The 20,130-nt window shown below is 40.4% G+C and overlaps 1 protein-coding gene across 1 annotated transcript in view; it reads right to left on the bottom strand.

Annotated features, from left to right (window-relative positions):
• Window positions 1-20,130, bottom strand: part of LOC109039133 (uncharacterized) — a 424,526-nt gene that overhangs the window by 363,641 nt on the left and 40,755 nt on the right. Inside the window, 1 exon segment of the mRNA XM_072300747.1 lies at window positions 7,673-7,728. Coding sequence (XP_072156848.1) covers window positions 7,673-7,728 — 56 coding nt within the window.

The raw sequence follows: 20,130 nt of genomic DNA, 5'->3' as shown, positions 1-20,130 counted from the left end.
ATTAAAGGAAGAAAATGACGGTTAGTTTTTTTTTTAAAAAAAATAAAACATGAGCAGAAACTCACAACATCACAAACGGAGATACGTAGTTTCAAGTTATTTGCCGATACTACGTATATAGTTGGTAAGAATTTCATACATAAAAGACGAAGTTAAAAATGAACCGATTGATTACAGAAATGGACGTATTTATGCTAAAAGGAACTATGTTACACGCAATCCCTATGCACATAGTTCCTTTTAGCATGAATATGTTCAAATGCAATGTAGACGCGGCAACAGGAGAACGGATGCATTGGCCGGCAATGAAATGAAGCAATGCGAAACGCAAGGAGAAGAAAGGCTTGAGCCCGTATGCAAAAATCATGCGGAAGAAAACAAAAGACTATGCAGCGATTTGCGAGACGGCGGGCATCTCCGACAGGCCACTCGATGTCAACCGTTTAACGCGTTTTCGATGAGAGTTACTATGACGCGTACAGCGTGCACCCGATTGTTACGTTAGCTCCGCGACCCGTTCAGAGATGGTAATACTTGCATTGCCACCGATTCAGATGGAAAGAAACTAGGTATGTATTAACTTCCCTATGTGTCAAGTCAGAGAAATAAGCACTTGGACTTCATTTTGCAATCAGGAACTAAAATTTTTAGCTCATTCTTAATAACAATTTACATGGAGAAACTAATGGTACATACGTTATTTTTGAAACTAGCCAAAGATTGTAGTTTGGAATTGCAAAATGTAGTCCAATTGATACTCGGACCGCTTGATTTGCTGTGCGCAGCAAAATAACCGCTTTGGGATAAAAAATAAATATTCTCAGTACTCGACACTAAACGTTCCTTAATACACTTTTAAGAGCATTAGGTTAAAATTTCAAGATATAATTTGCGATATTAATGATATTATTAGCGTTTGAAATGAATCACTTTTAAGGCCAGCAAAACAGCGTTGGCAAACTTCAACATAATCTTTCTCATTTTCCCAGTTTAGCGTCCGTATGGACTTTGAATTCCTCTCGAAAAAGCTTATATTTGGAATTTATGGTTATTCTTAGTGCTGATTATTGCAGAACTGACCTCTTTAGGCTGTGCTGTGCACACATATGTGTTTTCTTCTCTGCCTTATCAAGGACCTTTTTGCCTGATCCATTACAAAAGTTCACATAAAAATTGTCTTTAAATCACATTTCAATGGTACGGTTTTGCAGGCTCTTCATTTTGTAAATTGACATGGTAGCTTTGAAATGAATGGTCGTGAATGTGTAATTTACGACTCTGCAGACAAAACGGTGTTAATGAATAACTTATCTGATTCGGATATGGAGACAAGCTTACATCCCTCAAGCATGGTTGATTGACAACCGCTTCTGAATTTTAATGAACTTAATAAGAATAACATAATTGAATTTCATTATTCATTTCAGATAACCGTGTGAGGGTGTGTGTGTTTCGGAGAAGAAATTGCGAAATTATTGATTGGACACGGACTCAAAATAATTTCATTTTTGTATTTGTTTACCACCTTTCGGCAATTTCCAAGCAGCATGCTGTTAGAGTACATATCATGTTTTGGGATCGACATACACGATGAATTAGCAATCAATATACCTTGTCAGTTGAACAGGGCCGGATTCACCTACTTGCCGCCCTTGGGCCGCCTGTATTTTGCCGCCCCCTTCTCATTAGTTTTGAAACATCAATAAAAACCATCCAGTGAACGTGCCGGAGGGGTAGGGGTGCATAAGACGCGTTTATTCGTGTTGGACACATTTTTTGCGAAAGCCCTATGTCAACACTACCAGCAAAATTTCACGGAACTTTGCGCGAAAGTTAAGTTCCGTAAACCTATCTCTGTGTGGACAAGGCCCTCCATTTATAAGAAATGAACGAAAAAATTATGAAAGAACAAACATAAATGTGGTTTAATAATTTTAACTTCCGCCGCCGCGCCGCGCTGACCGCACTGGTGTGTTTGGCGTAAGCGTGAAGTATTCCTGCAGTCTTGTAGGCGCTATGCGTTTCCCGCCGACCGCCGCTGAACGCACTGTTTTTGACGCAATGCGTGAAGTATTCCTACAGTCTTGTAGGCGCTTTGCGTTTCACGTCGAGCAGTGCTGAACGCACTGTGTTTGACGCAATGCGAAATTACTGTACTCTCAGGAAATGAGAGATTTTGTCGCCTTTTCTCGTTTGTATTTTTTTCTGAATCCGATTTGCTTTATACCTTCACTTAAAAAAATCGCAAAATTTGCCGCCATGGGCCGCGGCCAATGTGGCTATCCCCTTAATTCGGCCCTGCAATTGAACTTTCGTTTGGTTTAAGACCATCAAATCCATCACATTATTCTTCAAATTACCGAAAAATCAATTGGTTTGGTTGGTATGATCAAAGTAGAGGTGTCTCGGCCTTTACTTCAATTTGGTCGTTGAGAAGGATGAACAACGCCCAATAAAAAATTAAAACAAAAAAAAAACACGGCATCAAATTAGGATATTTTAGGGGGAAAGTCTCCATTAGGAAAAGGAACGCAAAATGGTAACATATATTTAGAATCGATTAAGATCTATTATGCCAAAAACTGTTGAGAAATCAACAGCTGTACATTCTTATCCCTCAAATTTGTCTAACTATCCTCAATTAATTATGAGAGGGCGGAGACAGTTCGTTTCGGGAGCGACACACTTCACATTTGTCATGCTCATGATTTACGTCGGTACTTCACACACTGATACCGGCGGCAACAAAGGTTTGTTCGACCTTGTGCCTTGATCACCCACAAAATTCAAGTTTGGTGAGCATGTGCTCGAACTAATAATGTCAACGATTCTTGTGCCACTGGAGTCGACAGCAATCACGGATCTTAGAGTCGGCTTTTCAGGTAAGGAATGGATTTGCCTAATCATACGACCGCATTGTCAGCTCGTTTGTTATATGATTAAAAAATGTGGGTGAAGATTGGATTTTGGATATTTTTTACTTTCGTCTGGTTCATATTTTATAATCCTTAGCCAGGCACCAACATTAGGTATCGCCATTCCCTGAAGAAGACGAATCACTCCGTATTTATGATTATCTGAAATGAGTATATTCCCACTTTTAAAGATTCTTCGTAAAAAATGTATGAATTTGGGAAGACTATTTTCCATCTGCATGCGTAAGTCATATTCTGGGCATCATATTCAAACTTAAATCTCCAAAACAGAGACGACTTGAGAAAATACAGGGAAGGTTGTCGACAAAGAGATCCAGAATTATTGGTTGCCCACTGTGACCTTGAGGATGACAGGTACATAATGCATTGCAGAACAAAAGAGAGCTATGCAAAAAGTGGCTTATATTTAAGAATAAATCGTCAGAAAAGGAACAGTAACTGATTAGTGTAAAGATAAGACTCTCAATGAACGATTATTGCAGCACTGAGACCAAAGGAGATTTCATTTCACGAAATTAAATGTGTTAAAACTTTAGAGTACCTGCCTCCAAAATCTTGCTCCCATCCTGAGAAAACCAAACCAAACCCTTAAGCTTTCACTTGATTGATCTTTCAAATATTCATATTCGCCGACATGGCCATGAGTTCTCACCAAATGCAGCGATCCGACTCTCGCTTTCAACCAACAAACGAGCCGATGAAATAGGTGCCATTAATCAGCACGAGAGCATCGGGATTGATCGGTTTCATCCGTGGATCGACTGTCAAATCGAAAGCGAGTCGTTATTGAATGACTCCATCGATAAATCCCTACAAATACAATGCAATTTATCGATTAAAATTATTCGATAACGATTCAATAATCCAGTCACTGCGGTAGGAGGAGGCAATAATAACAGTTTGCAACCAGGTGACCCAGTTATCATTCATATTTGAGTGAAGTGTGTTGTGGAACGCGTAAGGACGTTCGACCGTGTTATCTTTACACCTACTCTCTCGTAGGTATGTGCTGTATGGCGATCAATTACCGTTCGATACATCGAAATTCGATATTTCCCCCATGATTTAATGACAATGACACGGAGAGATATCGCATCCGGCTGTTTTTTTTTGCCACTTCCTCGCGTTAAAAGCAATCGGTGACGCAACTCGACGTGAAAATGCTGCATGAACACGCTCTGATACTTTCAAGTGCTTGGGATTGAGACCCAGCCCTTGAGACGCTCTTAGCTTGGGATCGAGGTGAAAATAAATCGTGACAAATATATTCGGAGCCGCGAGAATCAGCGTAAAAATAAACGCGTTGACGCTGGATTCGAACCGGAAAACATGTTTACTTCATCACGGCCCGAAAAGGAAATGGTTGAAGTCGTCGGTGACGATAATGCGGAGGGAGTGTCCTGAAAAGAAACTGCACTCTAGAAATGGTAAGAGAGAAAAATCGCGCCCCACAACCAAAAAAAGACTTTCTCATAAGGAAACAGGAAATTTGAAACTTGAAAAGCGCCATCAAGAGTTGTTAAGATTGTGCAACTGTGTCTTTCATTTGCACAACTAGGTATGCCATATATTTTGTATCTAAAACCGTTTTGGAGATGGGAAGCAATTAGATTAAAATATTTCAAAAAAATGAACTAATTTTAGTAATCAAATCTGCAATACTGCCGTGCTGCACACTTCAAGCATATTCGAGAGTTGCAAAATTTTCTCCCCTAAAATGTAAATTTTTAAAGACTGTTATGAATATTTGCTCTTGAGATGTTTAGATAACTTAAATCTGATTGCGAATAAAATTCTCTGAAAAATTGGAGGAAAAATATTCACAGCTTTCTCTGCAGATTTTTATTTTATAAAATGAAATTTGGCAGCGCCTGAAGGTTCATACGACGTTCTACCTTAGCACGGCAGAATAGCTGTGTAACTAACAAAATTTCAATTAATATTCTGTAGTTTTGCACAAGAGAAATGATTAGCTTGTAGCTCTCCAATGAGTATCATGTGTCATTCTAAATAGGGCTGTATCGTAACAATACACATTCATCGATATTCCTGTTAGCTTATCATTACGTCATGTCAAGCTATTATCGTCAGCAATAAACCTGACAAATTAAACGCGTCGAAAGAAGTTAAATGGACGAATCAACCCAAATTTGTCGCGGTGAAAAACAAAAGAGAAAATTAGAATAGGCGTTGCATGACTTAAGCTCAACTCTCGCCTACTGGCATGACTAAACGCGAGCCTTGAAAACAAATCGAGGCATAAAAGATAAAAAAAATGATAAGAATCTCGCTGTCAGAATTTTACTATCTTTATACGAGGGATGCGTTAGCGGAACAATGACGGGTGTGTGATGTCTGCGGAGCAGAAGTCACAAAATTGGCTCAGCGCCTGACCTACTAATGTATCCGGAGCCAGACGCAATTTGCACGACCACACACTCACAATTTCATCCGAAAATTCAATGTCCGCCTCCGCCCTGCGCGGTTGCATAACGAGAGCGGCGCAGGAATGGCAAGGTCGCCTCTTGTCCCTCCTCAATTAATCGTGGAACAATCGCCGAGTCCTAGGTCGGATCCTCGAGCCTCCCTCGCAGGTCACGTGACGTCACTCGGGTTCCATCCGATGGCCCCATTATGAGGCTCCACAATGCTGCCGAGCTAATGGAAAACGCCGTATAAACATTCAGACGTTACGACATTTGGACGCATTTGTGCTAAAAGGAACTATATCACACACTGGAAAAACAAAACACATTGGATCTAGAGTCCAGACTCTTAAAAACCTCGACAAGAAAAAATACTCTTGATTCAATCAGATTTAAGCTTAAATCAAGAACCAAGCCTCTTAATTTGAGCGGATTTCCTTCTGATTTAAGCTTTTTGATTGAATCAAGAGTCCTTTTTCTTGTTAATGTTTTCAAGAGTCTGGACTCTAGATCCAATGTGTTTTTTTTCCAGTGCACGCAAACCCTATGCACATAGTTCCTTTCAGCATAAATACGTCCGAGGGAAACTTAAATTTTTCAGTGCAATCCAAATAACTAATTCGGGGTGAAAAATGTCAAATCTTAGATTGGAATTATGCTAGACGCTTGTGGGATTGAAGGTGTAGGATTGAATGTTTAAGCCTTGTTAGTACCACGATGAAACCATGTTGCATGGTATAATGGTGAAACCGTGTTGCATGGTATAATGGTGATACCATGTTGGTATAATGGCGAAACCATGTTGGTATAATGGTGATACCATGTTGGTGCTATGGTGGTACCATGTTGGCACTATGGTGGTACCATGTTGGTACTATGGTGGTACCATGTTGGTACTGTGATGGTAGCATTGTGGTATACCATTTTGGTACGGTGGTGGTATTACCACCATTAGTATCCAAGGGCTACTTCTTCAAACCGCCACCACTTCCGACACGTTCGGTTTTTTTGAAATTCCGCGGTTGGCAACAGCGAGTCTAAAGCTCAGAAGCTGGGCCGCTCCGCCGATGCGCTGAGAAGCGGAGCGCCTATGACCTGGGACACCTCCAAACATGGTGACCGCCTTCCTTCCCTTCCTGCGCGCCCGGCGCCCCGCCTGTCCGTCAACGTAACGCCCGTAACTGCAGTGGGCTCCGCGCCTCAGCTCACACGACACATGAGCTCTTCGCCAAGGTCACTGCGCGCTGCGCCGGTGAGTGCGACGGTGAAAGTCCCACTTTTACGCTCGTTCCACGCTCATTCATAGTCCCTCGTCACTCGTGCATCGGAAACTCATGAAAGAAGCTGCAGTGCGGTCGATAAAAGCTCCGACTTAATAGACTTTAGAGTGAAGGTTACAGACGTTACTAGTGATACTACCGTTACTAGTGGTGACGTCATCGTGGAGGTTCTCTGTTATATCGAATAGGGCATAGACTAGCACTCCCTTCACTGCAGCGCTAAGGAAAAACGCCGTATGAACATTCGAGAGTTACCAAATTTCCTCCGATAAAATATTTATTCTTGAAAAAAGTTGAGAATACTTTCTCTTCAAATTTTCAGATGATCTATATCTGATGGCGAATAAAAATCCCTGAAAAATTCGAAGGAAAATACCCACAGATTACCCCGAAAATTCATATTATATCAAAGGAAATTTGGCAACGTCTGAAGGCTTATACTGCATTTTTCTGTAGCACGGCAGTGTAAGTCTCATCCCTAAAACTTCGTACGAGTAATACCACGAGTAATTATGGATAAAAGTAGGTAAAGGCAAGAGTCCAAATGACGTCATGTGTATCATCTGCTTTTATTTTGCTCTATGTTGAAAATGCACTTCAATAAATCCGCCAAGAAATTGATTTCCGAATTTCTCGTTGCTTGAGTCACTTTCTACGCAAAATTTTGAAGGGAAAACTTTTTGTTCGGTTGGCAGAACAGACCTTTCCAATTTTTTGCATTTTCATAAAATTTTTGAAAAAACATCAGTAAAATTTAAAAACCCAAAATGACGTCCCAAGTGACAGAATTTCTACTCGGATCAAGAAAAAGTCACCCTTCATTATATGGCTGCGATGAAATTCTCTAAAAAAAGTAATGGGATGCTGATTAACTTGGGAGAAATTTAATTCTGAGACACATCGACTGGGATTCTCAGTATTGTTTTAAATTACTTTCTCACTCAGAAAAATATCAACAAACCTAAACGGTTGAATTGTTCAGAATATATTTGTAAGTCTTAAAGAGTAGATACTTGGAAAATAAACTTACGTGTGTTAGAGTCACTGCAATCCACACCACCAACGAGGAGAGAAGTTTCATCTTCGCTGTAACAGATAAACACACAAGCAATTAATCAACAATCCACCGAGTGCATTCTTGTAAATTTGCAGAGGCTCTAAAGAGTAGGTTAAAGTAAAATAGAGAAAATTAAAATTGAAAAGGCACGGTGCAGCGTTGATGGAATTCTAGGAAGAAGCTTGCAGTCTCGCAATGAATATAAATAAAAGAGCACCTGCTTCATCTGCGTTTGATTTATCGCCAACTTTCTTACCCCCGCGTTCGAGTCACCCATTCCCTGCTGGCCGCGGCAACAACCGTGGATGAGCGGATGGTTTACATTGCAGTTACGTGGTTCTAATTTGGACTGATTTTGCAACAAGACACTACTTTTTCTAGCTCATCCATAAAATCCTGCCTGCATGAAGAAATTGACGCCACGTAGGTTTTTTCTAAAATGCACCAGAAATAGTAGCTCCTGGTTGCTGCAGAATGTAGGCCATCTAACATGGCGGGGCCGCAATGGTAAAAAGTATGATTTTTACATGTTGTAAGGCAGTTATAATCGATGGCTTGAAACGAATAAGAACATTTGATTGAAGAACTGGCCATCACAGCGCACTAATACAGACTTGTTCATAAATGATATTGGTGAAAGAATAAATAAGTAGAAGAAACCTATTAGACAATAAGTTATATTATTTGATGACCATTTTTAAAAAAGACGGTACCTTCATACAATCGTCCCAACCCTTATGAATGGTTTGACAATTTGGAGAGGCTTAGAATATTCAAGAAATTATTCAAAGTTATAGAACAAAAAATCCTCATTCACTTTTTTTTCTTTTTCGAAAGATACTTTCAATCTACCAAGAGATATGTAAATTTACATCCTTTAAGTATAAAAATAAAATTAAAGAATATAAAATGGACTGAGGTTTAAAGATCGCCGTGCGACGCGGAGATACTTACGATGTGCATCCATAAAATGTTACCGAACCCTCATCAATTATTATGATAATGATCAAGAAGGACCGAAAGTAATCAAATATCCTGCCAAAATGTGTCCCTGAGGCACGTCTTTTCAGTCTCTCTCAGAAAATTATTTCTGGGTCAATCTTGAATTACGCACTGCTGATTTGCAGTTTAATTGAACGTCCTTGTCGTGCAAAGAGCAACACACACCTCCCGCTACGCTCGTGCCGATCTGTTTTCATATCGACTTACCGAGTCGTAACTCCCGAAATCCTGCCACGTTGCATAATGAGGCGATCCATCGATAAAGGACCTCTTTAACTTTCTCTGCATGAAATATTAGCCGGTCGGATTGCAGAGGTATCGACCAACACCTCGGAAAATGTGGCGTGAAGCCGACCTCTGTACAGCCATACTGGCGAAGAACGCCTTATGGACCTCCAGATGCTGCCAAATTATGCTCAATAAAACACACAATTTTTCAAGAACAGGACGTATTTATGATAAAAGGAACTATATTGCACACAAACCCTATGCACATAGTTCCTTTTAGCATAAATAAGTCCAATTCTGAATACTTTTTCTATAATTAGACCGAGTTTATCAGAGAGGAACCAACTCATATTTTTGAAAAAATTGAGTTAAGAATGTTTTTGAGTTCCACTATTCGTATATTTTCTCCCGCCAAAAACTGAAAGTCGAAAACCAGAAATTAGTTTGTGAAAAGAGGGGCTAAAGTTTATTTTCTACAATGAGCCTTATGCAGGAATATAACTTCAAACCTCTTTTTCTCAGTTTCAACTTGATTGGATTGGTTCTTTTCTGATGAACTCGGTCCAATTTATTACAGAATTTCATTAATTATTTGATCTAGGGCATCTGGAAATTAGAAAGGAAAAAATTCGTAACTGAATGAATAATTATTTTCTCAGATGGAAAATTTGGCAACGTCCGAATGTTCATACGCGGTTTTTTCTGAGCAGGACTGTGTACTTCGTCTTTGTCTCTGATCAGCTGTATACGAGCTTGCTCTCGGATCGGTTGACAGTTATGCTCCATGACTTGCGGTCGCGCCTTCCTAATCGTGCGCGAAAATAATGCAGTATTCAACCGTGTTATTTTGCTATTATTCGCCGATCTGGCAACGCCGGTCGTAATTCGATATTAATGCCATGCGACTGTTATGACAGTATTTCATTTGTATGTCATCGCCCGCTCTCGGCCCAGGTGTTAAAACATTGAGCTTCTTGAGATTCGCGAGGGACCGCCCTGATTTTGATAACTGATAAAATGCTTACAATGTGCAAGCGTTTAAAATGTGGGTTTTGTTTTCATGTCTGGCGGCTGCCGCCATAAAGAATGGTCAGGTTAGGTCAAGTTCGTCTGCAGATTTAAACAAAAAGTCAGCCGACCATCGAGAAATAAATACATCAGGGGGCTGAATTTCTTCATTCATGCAATTTATTCTTTTAACTTATGTTCAGCGTTGTGATGCATCTTTTCATTTCTCCATTTGGACTCAATTAGACAGAAAACGAACAAGTCATATTTTAAGAAAAAAGAGGAGTAGGTTTGAGCTGAATTAGCCATGGACGTATTTCTATCAAACGGAACTATGTGCATTAAGACATGAGCCCTGAGACCCATAGGAATATGTGCATAACAGAGCTCACGTCATAACGCACATACTTCCGTTTGATAGAAATACGTCCACATATGCTGCGCTTCTCATAAAATTTTAGGGCGAGAAAAAATATTTTGAAAGTGAAAATAAGCACTGAACTGTATCTCAAACAGTGCGTGGTATGGAGAATGAATTTTTAAACTGTTTTTTTCATCGGTTTGATCTTGATGCGACTTGGTTTCTTGTCTGTCAACCCTGGTAAAAATTGGCGATACGAGCTGCGTTTCAAAATACCATAGGAGTTCTTATAGCCGACTAAAGAAGGCTATTGAAAATCATGTAGCTGGCTGTAGAAAGCGGAGCAAATCATATAGCCGGGCTATACGAAGCTATGAAAAAGTATACAGTCGGGCTATAGTTCCTATCGCCGGGCTTTACACTTTATCGCCATTGGCTATAAAAGGCTATAAGAAATTGTGTAGAAATTCGTGTGCTTTGGAAATCATTAAGTTTGATACGGAACTACCTTAATATTTACAAAACACACATTATATTTTCCTTTAAAACATATTTTTTTTTTCATCAATTAAAATGAGATGGTCCATACAGAGTGTGCAAACATTTCAAAATCATGAGTTGAAAAACGCTGACTCCGCGAGATTAAATATTAGAGCCTAACACAAAGCGGAGCGGCGACGCATTGGCGCCTACAAACCTAACAGGGATACTTCACGCATTGCGCGAAACGCGCATTGGCGCCTACAAACCTAACAGGGATACTTCACGCATTGCGCAATGCGTGAAGTATCCCTGTTAGGTTTGTAGGCGCCAATGCGCGTTTCGCGCTCTCTGCCCGCCCGCCGCGCCGCAGCGTGCTACGGCGTCTGAAGCAACTATTTCACACCAGAGGTATTGCACAGTATCATAAGAAATTGAGGGCGCTCCAACATATTAAGAATGACAGGCATCCTTCAAAAGTACTGAGTTTTCCTCGCAAAATAAATCAAGATACTACAGCACAAAAAGAGAGCGGTAGTCCAAAAACTAACTAAGTCCTAGTATCCGTAGTTAGGAACGTTTAGCATAAACTTTATCGTCTGGCTGTTGCTTAATCGGCATCGGCTATAAAAGGCTATAAGAAATTGTACAATCGGCTACAGAAGTTATTGGAAATCTTACAACCGGCTTTAGGTCTATAGTATTTTGGAACACACATTCTACTGCCAATTTTTACCAAGGAAACTTGGTCGAATTTTTGCTCTCCCACGGTTTTCAAAACCACACTGGGAAAAAAAAACACATTGGATCTGGAGTCCAGACTCTTGAAAACATTGACAAGAGAAAGGACTCTTGATTCAATCAGATTTAAGCTTAAATCAAAAGGAAATCCGCTCAAATTAAGAGGCTTGGTTCTTGATTTAAGCTTAAATCTGATTGAATCAAGAGTATTTTTTCTTGTCGATGTTTTTAAGAGTCTGGACTCTAGATCCAATGTGTTTTTTTTCCAGTGCATAATATTTCAAAGTTAATAACAAATATTTGCACAATGTCCTAAAATAAGTTTGGAGCTTTATCTCTAACATTGTTTCTCACGAAGGGATGGATTTCAGACTGTCCGTTTTCGGTTCGATCTTGATTTGACTTGGTTCCCTCTGTTGAACTTAGTTCAATCATTCCAATTTTTACTCGTTCTAGGTTTGTGTCTTAGTGCCGGTCCTAGTTTCAAATCCATAATCCATAGTTTGTTGACTCAGCGAGTTTTCACCGCAATCCATGTCCTTTTCTCAACATTCGATCGTAAATACACGAACCACCGAGGCGTAAAAGTACTTTTGGTTTCTGTGGCAACTCTAGTCAAGTCACTGATAAAACAGCCAGAGATGTTGAGAGGGAGTGGAGAGTAGGCTGGAGGCTGGAGAGGAATGAGGATAGAATGAGTGAGCCATGTCATTGCACCTTGTTATCTACCACAAGCAGAGCTACTTAACCGTATTACAGAAACTTGCAAGCCGCTCTCAAATTATTCCATAGCAAAACAAATTCTTTTGCGGTTCCCAATTACGAGTAGCTGATGTCCGCCTGTTCCAGGAATGGTGAGAAAATCCGGTTACAGATAAGCAGTGAGAAAGACCCCAAGAGAGAAACAAGTATCTCTCTCAAGGCTCTATTTTCAAACCTAAATTGTTTAATTTTACTAAAAGTTTGATAAATTTGAAATTTTTCTGACACTAAAATGAATAACCTCTTTAATCCCCTTCAATCTTAGTGTGAGCCATATCGATGGCCCTGTGACTGAACAGAAGCAGACTAGGATTACTGATTAGTTTACTAACAGAGCATGGCCACCTCAGGAAGTATGTTTTTAGTGCGTGTTGCATACCCAGCCCCTGATAATATGTTTCATATTTTTCACAACTTAGTGAAAATACACACTAAAATACAAAAAACAAATGGGTATACAAGGCTAGAGGAGACAGACAGGACACTGTTTTTCAGTTTGCACTGATTCCTACCTCGGTCAGTTAGCAATGCTCATTTTCTCGTTTTAATTTTACATTTTATTGCTTCTGATTCCAGTTGAGAATGGGCATGTAATTGGCCCGAAACGTCCTGGTTGTTTTATGTCTCATTTTAGCCTTGTATACCACATTTGTTTTTTGTATTTCCAGTGTGTGTTGTTAAGTGTTATTGTTGTCTGCATTCGGGCTACATTGTCTCTCGCTCTCTTATCACTTATTGAAAATTGATGAATATTTCACAGAAATTTTCAATATTTCATACGTTTCATTATTTTCATCTGTGCAACCCAATATAGCGCTTCCATTAATGAAATCTGTTCCTAGTCCAGGCAAATCGAATAACTTCAATCCGTCATAAATATCAGGAATATTACACGCCGTTGCGTGTTCACTCGGTTCGTGGAACACACTCCCAAGACCTCCGAGATTGGGCATCTACCTGTTGTACCAGTTGTAGCTCGGTCCGCGTCGCAGCTATGAATCAGTCCGATTCTGGTCTACGAAGTCCTTTTTCGAGGGTCTGACCCACGTCTGCGTTTCCGATCGGCTCGCGAATACCTCTCTGCATAAAATATCAGGGCCCAGCCACCGGGACTCCGCGGAGGGGTCGTAAGTTCCGCGAAAGTCCTTCCTTAAATGTGCCAGCGGAAATGTTCTCTCGCGAGTTTGATGGGTGGGGGGTTCCGTGCCACATCGCTGTATGCCCGATTCGGGCGAGATGTCCGCTCTGCCACGCATGACCAGAGTTCGTCTGACGTAGCGATTGCGTCATTTCGTCTTGTCAACTGGCGTGTGGAGCGCCGTGTCACCGCAGACATGGCTGCCACTACGATGGCGAATGAAATCGAAATTAAACTTGAGAGATTCGGGCCGAAACTGCCGGGATCAGAGTGATTTAGGGGTGTTTTCATTTTGATTCGGATGCTTTCAAGGCGTACTTGAACTTCATCGGAAAATGTTTAAGAGTCCAGACAGCGAATAAATGGACCTAGTTTATCAGAGAGGAACCAACCCACATACAGTTGGACCTGAGAAAAAGAGGTTTGGCTTTTTATTTCTCCATGAGGCTCCATGTAGAAAATAAACTTTAACCCCTCTTTTCACAGACTAATGTTTGTTTTTCGACTTTGAGTTTTTGACAGTAGAACATGCACGACTACTGGAACGAAATTCTGAACTCAATTTTTTCAAAAATTTGGGTTAGTTCCTTTCTGATTGACTCGGTCCAATCTGAACCTGCTTTCAGAAAGTTTCTCTACAGAAACCAAGAAAAAAGAAGAGGAAAAATAAGATATACTTCAATTTTAAAGCTCACTCAACTTTTGAGACTTTGAAGGCATTTTTCTTGTATTTGTATTTTCAAAAGTGGACTAATTTGTTCCATATCAGGCAAGACAGCAGTAAGGATACTCTCTGCGTGCTTGTGTGATCATGTTCTAGACAAAATATAAAAAACACTTCAGGGTTGGAAGTTGGCAAAAAAAGGTGCCACTTTCCACAAGGTGTCAGCAGAAACTGCTCACTCACATAATATAATACATTACGATGAGATTGTCAGCCTCCCGTGATGTATTCGTTGAAGCGCTACTTCCATGATCAACAGATCCCAGGTTCAGTTCTGGCCAGGTGACCCGAGTTTAATAGTCTCATACAACGGTTCCTAGGGCTTATTGTTGATTAGAGACCCGGGAGGGAGGGGCTTGCATTTTAAGTGTGGGATCATTCCCTCTGGGATACTTAAAATAATATTAAAAACAAATCAATTGATTTTTAAGAAAACTCAATTTTGAAAATTTTGCCATGACTGCTTTTGACGGTGCTGGTACATTCATTTGCAGCACCGAAGTCTAATTTGTGTCGAATAAGTTTCAAAATCGGCACGTGGTAACATTCTTTGGCACACTCTGGCAAGTGCGCTGCAAATGGACGGCTGCTTTGCATCGGTGGCGGCTGAGATTTGTCAGAGCTGTCGTCTCAACGTTGGTGGTTGTTGACTGTCAACGGCTAACCTTTCCTTAAAGCGCATCGCGGCTGCGTGTGAGCGTTCTTATCACAAATCAAAGAGGGCAGACAGCTGCGTGGCAGCGAATGATGATGAGCTGGGATGGGTTGCTCGCATTCAAGCATTAGAGCCAAGGGTAGGCACTTGCTCCATTCTTCCCGTGGGTGGATGGATAATGGGTCAACTGCGCATGGCAAGGAATGGTCTTTAAATGGTAAACCGACGGTAAAATAATACATTGGAATACTATACATATATAGATCAAGGGAAATGATTATATCCACTTAGAGTATTTTCATGAATGCATGGACCGTAAGTCACATAGAGACACTTAGAAAAGAAATGTTGACAAACAACCTTGCCAATGCCACACTGGTAAAAAAAACCTCTTGGCCCAATGCCGCGATGCATTGACTTAAGAGTGCAGTTTCTTGTCGCCGGATTTAAGAGTCTTGAAACAAGAGTCCAGACTCTTACATCCGGCGACAAGAAACTGCACTCTTGAACCAAGAGGATTTTTTTTTACCAGTGCATAGAGCCTTAAGTTTAGGTAAAAAATAATTTTGCTAATGTAATGCGCAAATTTGGTTTGAAAACAAAATAAATACACTTAGTTATTGTGTAAGTTGAGTAAAGTTCACGATGATGCACTTTTGAATAATCTGCATGCATGCAGATAAGCTAAAATGTGGCATGGCGTACCCCGAACGCACGAATAGTTTGCATACAGGCGTGGGATGTATCTTTAATGCTTCAGTTTGTTACCGAGATATGCTGAGCATTGTTTGTAAACCAATAGATATATATCGTTGCAGTATGAACGAAGTATTAGAAGCACTCTGCCATTTTGGATTCTCACAGTAGAGCTCACCGTTGGCGCTGCGCCGCCCCGCCGCGGGTGCAGCTGTGAGTGGGCAGTCAAAACGCCTGCACTTCCGTGTATATGCAACACGGACATCCCTAGAGCTCGAATAGTTGCATCCAGGCGTTATATTGAAATTCGATTAGAATCCTTCTCATGCGACACTAACGGAAGCTTTGACTGATTCTCTTTTACTTAACTTAATTCTAGCGTTGCATATAGTGTCGATGAAGTAAACTACTACTGACTTGTATTGCGGTATTGTCAATTTTCCGAGAAATACATTATTTAAATGTATTACAAAGGTGCAGGCCCTCGAAATTGCAAAAAGTTGCTATCTGAGCATGAAATAGCGTTCCTTTTAACTTACTTCAATGCGTCGTTTTTTTTTTACTTTTTTTATTTTTTCCTAAATGGGAAAACTACTTAACCCCCAATGAACCATACGGGATTTGAAAAAAAAACTAAGACGATTTGTCTCTTTACATATTGAAATGCGACAGGAAACCTGTAAACCACAAGCCTAAATACACATATTCGATTTCCTGGGTGAAAAGGCGAAACAATAGCACAATAAAAGTCTGTCAGGTTAGGTTGTGAAAATTATTTTATGTTCGACTCTTTCCTTCCACGAGAGCTGTGTCCAGATAAAAGTTGATTCTCTAGTAACCATATTCTCCTGTGAAGGTACTTAAAGCCCTCGCCCACGATCAAATGAACTCATCAAATGCAAGATGGCGGGTTCATCAACATTTGACGGCCCGCTACCATTTGATAGCGGACTTGCCCGAAAACCTGTCGCCATCTTGAATTTGATGAGAATTTGATAGGTTCATTTGATCGTGGGATACGGGCTTTAATTATTTGATCAGCCCTCCTGGCTCTCGGCACTTCTGATGACATCTCGTAACACCACTCGAATGCGTCGCAAATGACGAGAACACAAGAGCTGTTTGTCTTTGTTGGTTCCCGAAAAGGCAACATTAGGAGTAGGGAGCGGATGCACAATGCGTGCACTGCATATGCATAAGCGGCCACTCATCTCGCCCGAGTTACGTCACCGCGGCGACCATTCATAAGCCGGAGCACACGGATGATTATGATCGATACAGATTGCGCGCGGCCTAATCCGGCCTATTCGTCTTCATATACGCCAGACGCGCCTAATTGATTCCCAATTACGGCCGAAAGCCATTGCCGCCGCAAACACAATGTAGGCGGACTTTTACTCCGTCCCTATGTCCTATGTGCGAAGCCGTGATGCAATTTCAAAGTCGTGCAATTGGAGATGACGCCCCCGCCCACACTTCCCCTGCCGGCTTACCGCACGCGGCAATTCGTCATTGGCGCGCTTTGCACCGGGGCTTTTCGGCTATTGGTCCGAGGCAGGGTTGTCATACTTCCCGGAATACTGACCAGACGGAGCCGTATCAAGCAGAGACAATGACCCCGCGCTACACTGGAAAAAAAAACAAATTGGATCTATGAGTCCAGACTCTTGAAAACATTGACAAGAAAACATACTCTTGATTCAATCGGATTTTTGCTTGAATCGAAACGAAATCCGCTTAAATTAAGAGACTTGGTTCTTGATTAAAGCTAGATTCTGATTGAATCAAGAGTACTTTTTCTTGTCGATGTTTTTGGGAGTCTGGACTCTAGATCCAATGTGTTTTTTTTCCAGTGTACTGTATACCCTAATGTGCAGAAGTTACTTTCGGAAGTCAACGCTCACATTCAACAAGAGAGTTGAGCAATTGCCAAACCAGATTTGAAAACAAAATTAGCCCAATTAAAAGATTGGATTTTTTGCTGAAAATGTTGATCAGCAACCATTATTCGACGAGAAGTAGCGTTGACTTCCGAATTCGGCTTTATTGCACCTTGCTTTAATGGTACCATTCAACAATTTTTTTTTGTAAATTTCACCAAAGTTTCCTCAAATTGCCGAGAAAATTTGGCGAAATTTTCAGACGTTCACGAGATGAAGCTTCCCCTTCCCATAGCTCTGCGCCGAGAGCCATGCCGCATAGCACTTCCTTATCTCACAGCTACTAAGTTCATGCACCAAGAGCCATGCCGCATCGCACTTGCTTATCGCACAGCTACTATGCAACTTATGCATAATGCACATAAGTGCACCAACAGCTGTTCCACGTATGAGTAACTTGAACACACTTGCAAGTAATTTATCATAAACTCACAATACCATTGCTCAGGTAGGGCGCCTTATTTCGCAACAGTCACGTTTGGAGGCCCTTGCAAAAACGTGAGCTGACGCACATTCATACTATTCGTGTACTAAAACGACTGCAAAATTTCCCTCTGACCTTGCCGCTTTTGTCGAAAGTTCTGTTCCTTTCTCTTACATCACATTAAAAGACAGAAAAAGCATAAATTGAGCGGAAAATATACTGATTATAATTATTTTTTCTAATTATTTAATCCATTTCTTTATCCTTTAATAAGACTTAATCGTTTCTGTGTATGAATCATCAAATTAGAAAACTAGTTTGAAGTTTTGAGGAATGCTTCTAGTTTGTATGAGCTCCAAATGACCTTCCTGTACGAGTTCATGCTGAAGCTGTAATAGAAAGAATTAGCTTCGCTTAAATATTAATTTGTTTGAAAGGATTAATGCACTGGCATCATGCAATTTAATTATTTCCACTCTTAAAAAAATATTTCATAATTTTGCCTCCGCAAACTACTATTCCTCCGTAAAATTTTTTTGCTAAGGTTTTTTAGAATAGTAGAGACAAGTCGCTTCAGTTTGAGAAAATGATTATTTTCACGTTTTCAGAGTAAAATGTGATGAAGAATTTTCCAATGTCGCAAACAAAGATAGGTCTTTTACAACCTTCATTGTACTGGCGTGGGATTTTGTTCACGGAAATCGCTTCTTCAAATTATTATGGCAAGAAGAATTTTTAGCCCCAACTTACATTAATTTCAGAGTTCAATTTAGTGGAGTGGAGAACACAGGACAGCTGGAGACTCAAAATACCGAAAGCGTAATTGCGAGAAAAGAAGGAACTATTTACGAGTTAGAAACAAAGAAGGTATTAATGACGGAAGAAGCGATAGTAACAGACTGTGCGGCCCGACATGTCCATCTCGGATGCCTAACTCATCTCTGGACAGCAGCAATAATATTAAGCCTTAATGGGATATTAAATGTTTGAGAGGTAGCTCCGTAGCTACCGCTGTTTCTAGTTTTGACGTAAAATCCTTACGTTTGTCCGAGGGTATTTGCTATATTTTCTCTTTGTCTAATACTAGCGAGGCACATCAAATCAAGTGAAAACTGAACAGCCATCATGAACACGATGTTTCTACCGAGAAAAAAGTTGACCCGACAATTCATGGGCAACATCCAAACACGCATACTTTTTAATGTACCCGCATCAGAACATTCCAGCAAAATTACAGCGGGCCATGTTGCGCATATATTATGAATGATGCAACGATTCAATAGGCAGTCTAGCTTTCAGTTTCTATGAGGTCACTCGCGAAGGCACAAGTAACCAAACGTAATCAACTGGGATCAGTTTTCCACTAAAAATTTCAACCGTCATTAATTTGAGGCAGGTTTTGGTCTGAACACTATTTCTTCAATACCAGAAGTTTTGAAGGGTCAAACCCGTTTCTTCTGATTTCTACCGAGGCAAACTACGTTATCAGTAACATAAATGACCAACATAATATAGAGAAACCCTTTCAATTTTATTAAACATTTTCTAAACTGTGACTCTCATTTGAACTGAAAAGTAGATAAATGAAGGTCTTTTAAAAGAAAAACTATTGACAAAAGAACACATTAAAGGTTACGTAAGCGCGCTTCTTAAAACAGAAATGAATGCGGAATTACCTTCTGAAAATACTTCATGCATGTTTTCATAAAAGGGCATGTTCTAGGAAGAGACTGCGTCTCATAAGAACAACATTTGTTTCTATGAGAATGAAATACGAATGTTGAAGTATTGTCGGCGTCTCGTCAAAATTAAAGTCCACGAGTTCCTTTGAAACTTCTTTTAAATGATGATACGCTCTACTCTTACTTTGCTTACCGTGCGTTAAAGTCTTTTGTAAGTGGTCAAAATTACATTCGCGCTTTAAGGATTTTGTTTATTGAAGTAGACATTCACAAATCCTACCTAAAAAACTGAACATTGTGCAATACTACTTGGAAAACCCTGATACATTTTTCGGGGGTGAGAAGTAATAAAGTTGAGGGTTTACCCCCTGGCCGCGACACCCTAACCCTGAGAGGGCCCTCAGCGAATCTACACATTTACAGCTCCAATTTGTGCAACTTCTCTGTCATGAATGAAACTGTAATCTCCTCGCATTGGCGCCTAATTTTCCCACGATCAAACGCTCGTCGCACGAACCAAGTCAAACACATTAAGGAAGCGTAGCGAGTAGAATGACAAAAAGAGTTCAACGCCTGGTTTAACCACCCTA

This window comes from Bemisia tabaci, chromosome 5 (genome assembly GCF_918797505.1).
Source record: "Bemisia tabaci chromosome 5, PGI_BMITA_v3".
Classification (NCBI taxonomy): domain Eukaryota; kingdom Metazoa; phylum Arthropoda; class Insecta; order Hemiptera; family Aleyrodidae; genus Bemisia; species Bemisia tabaci.
The sequence above is the reverse complement of the archived record's forward strand: the minus strand, read 5'-3'. Positions and strand labels throughout refer to the sequence as shown.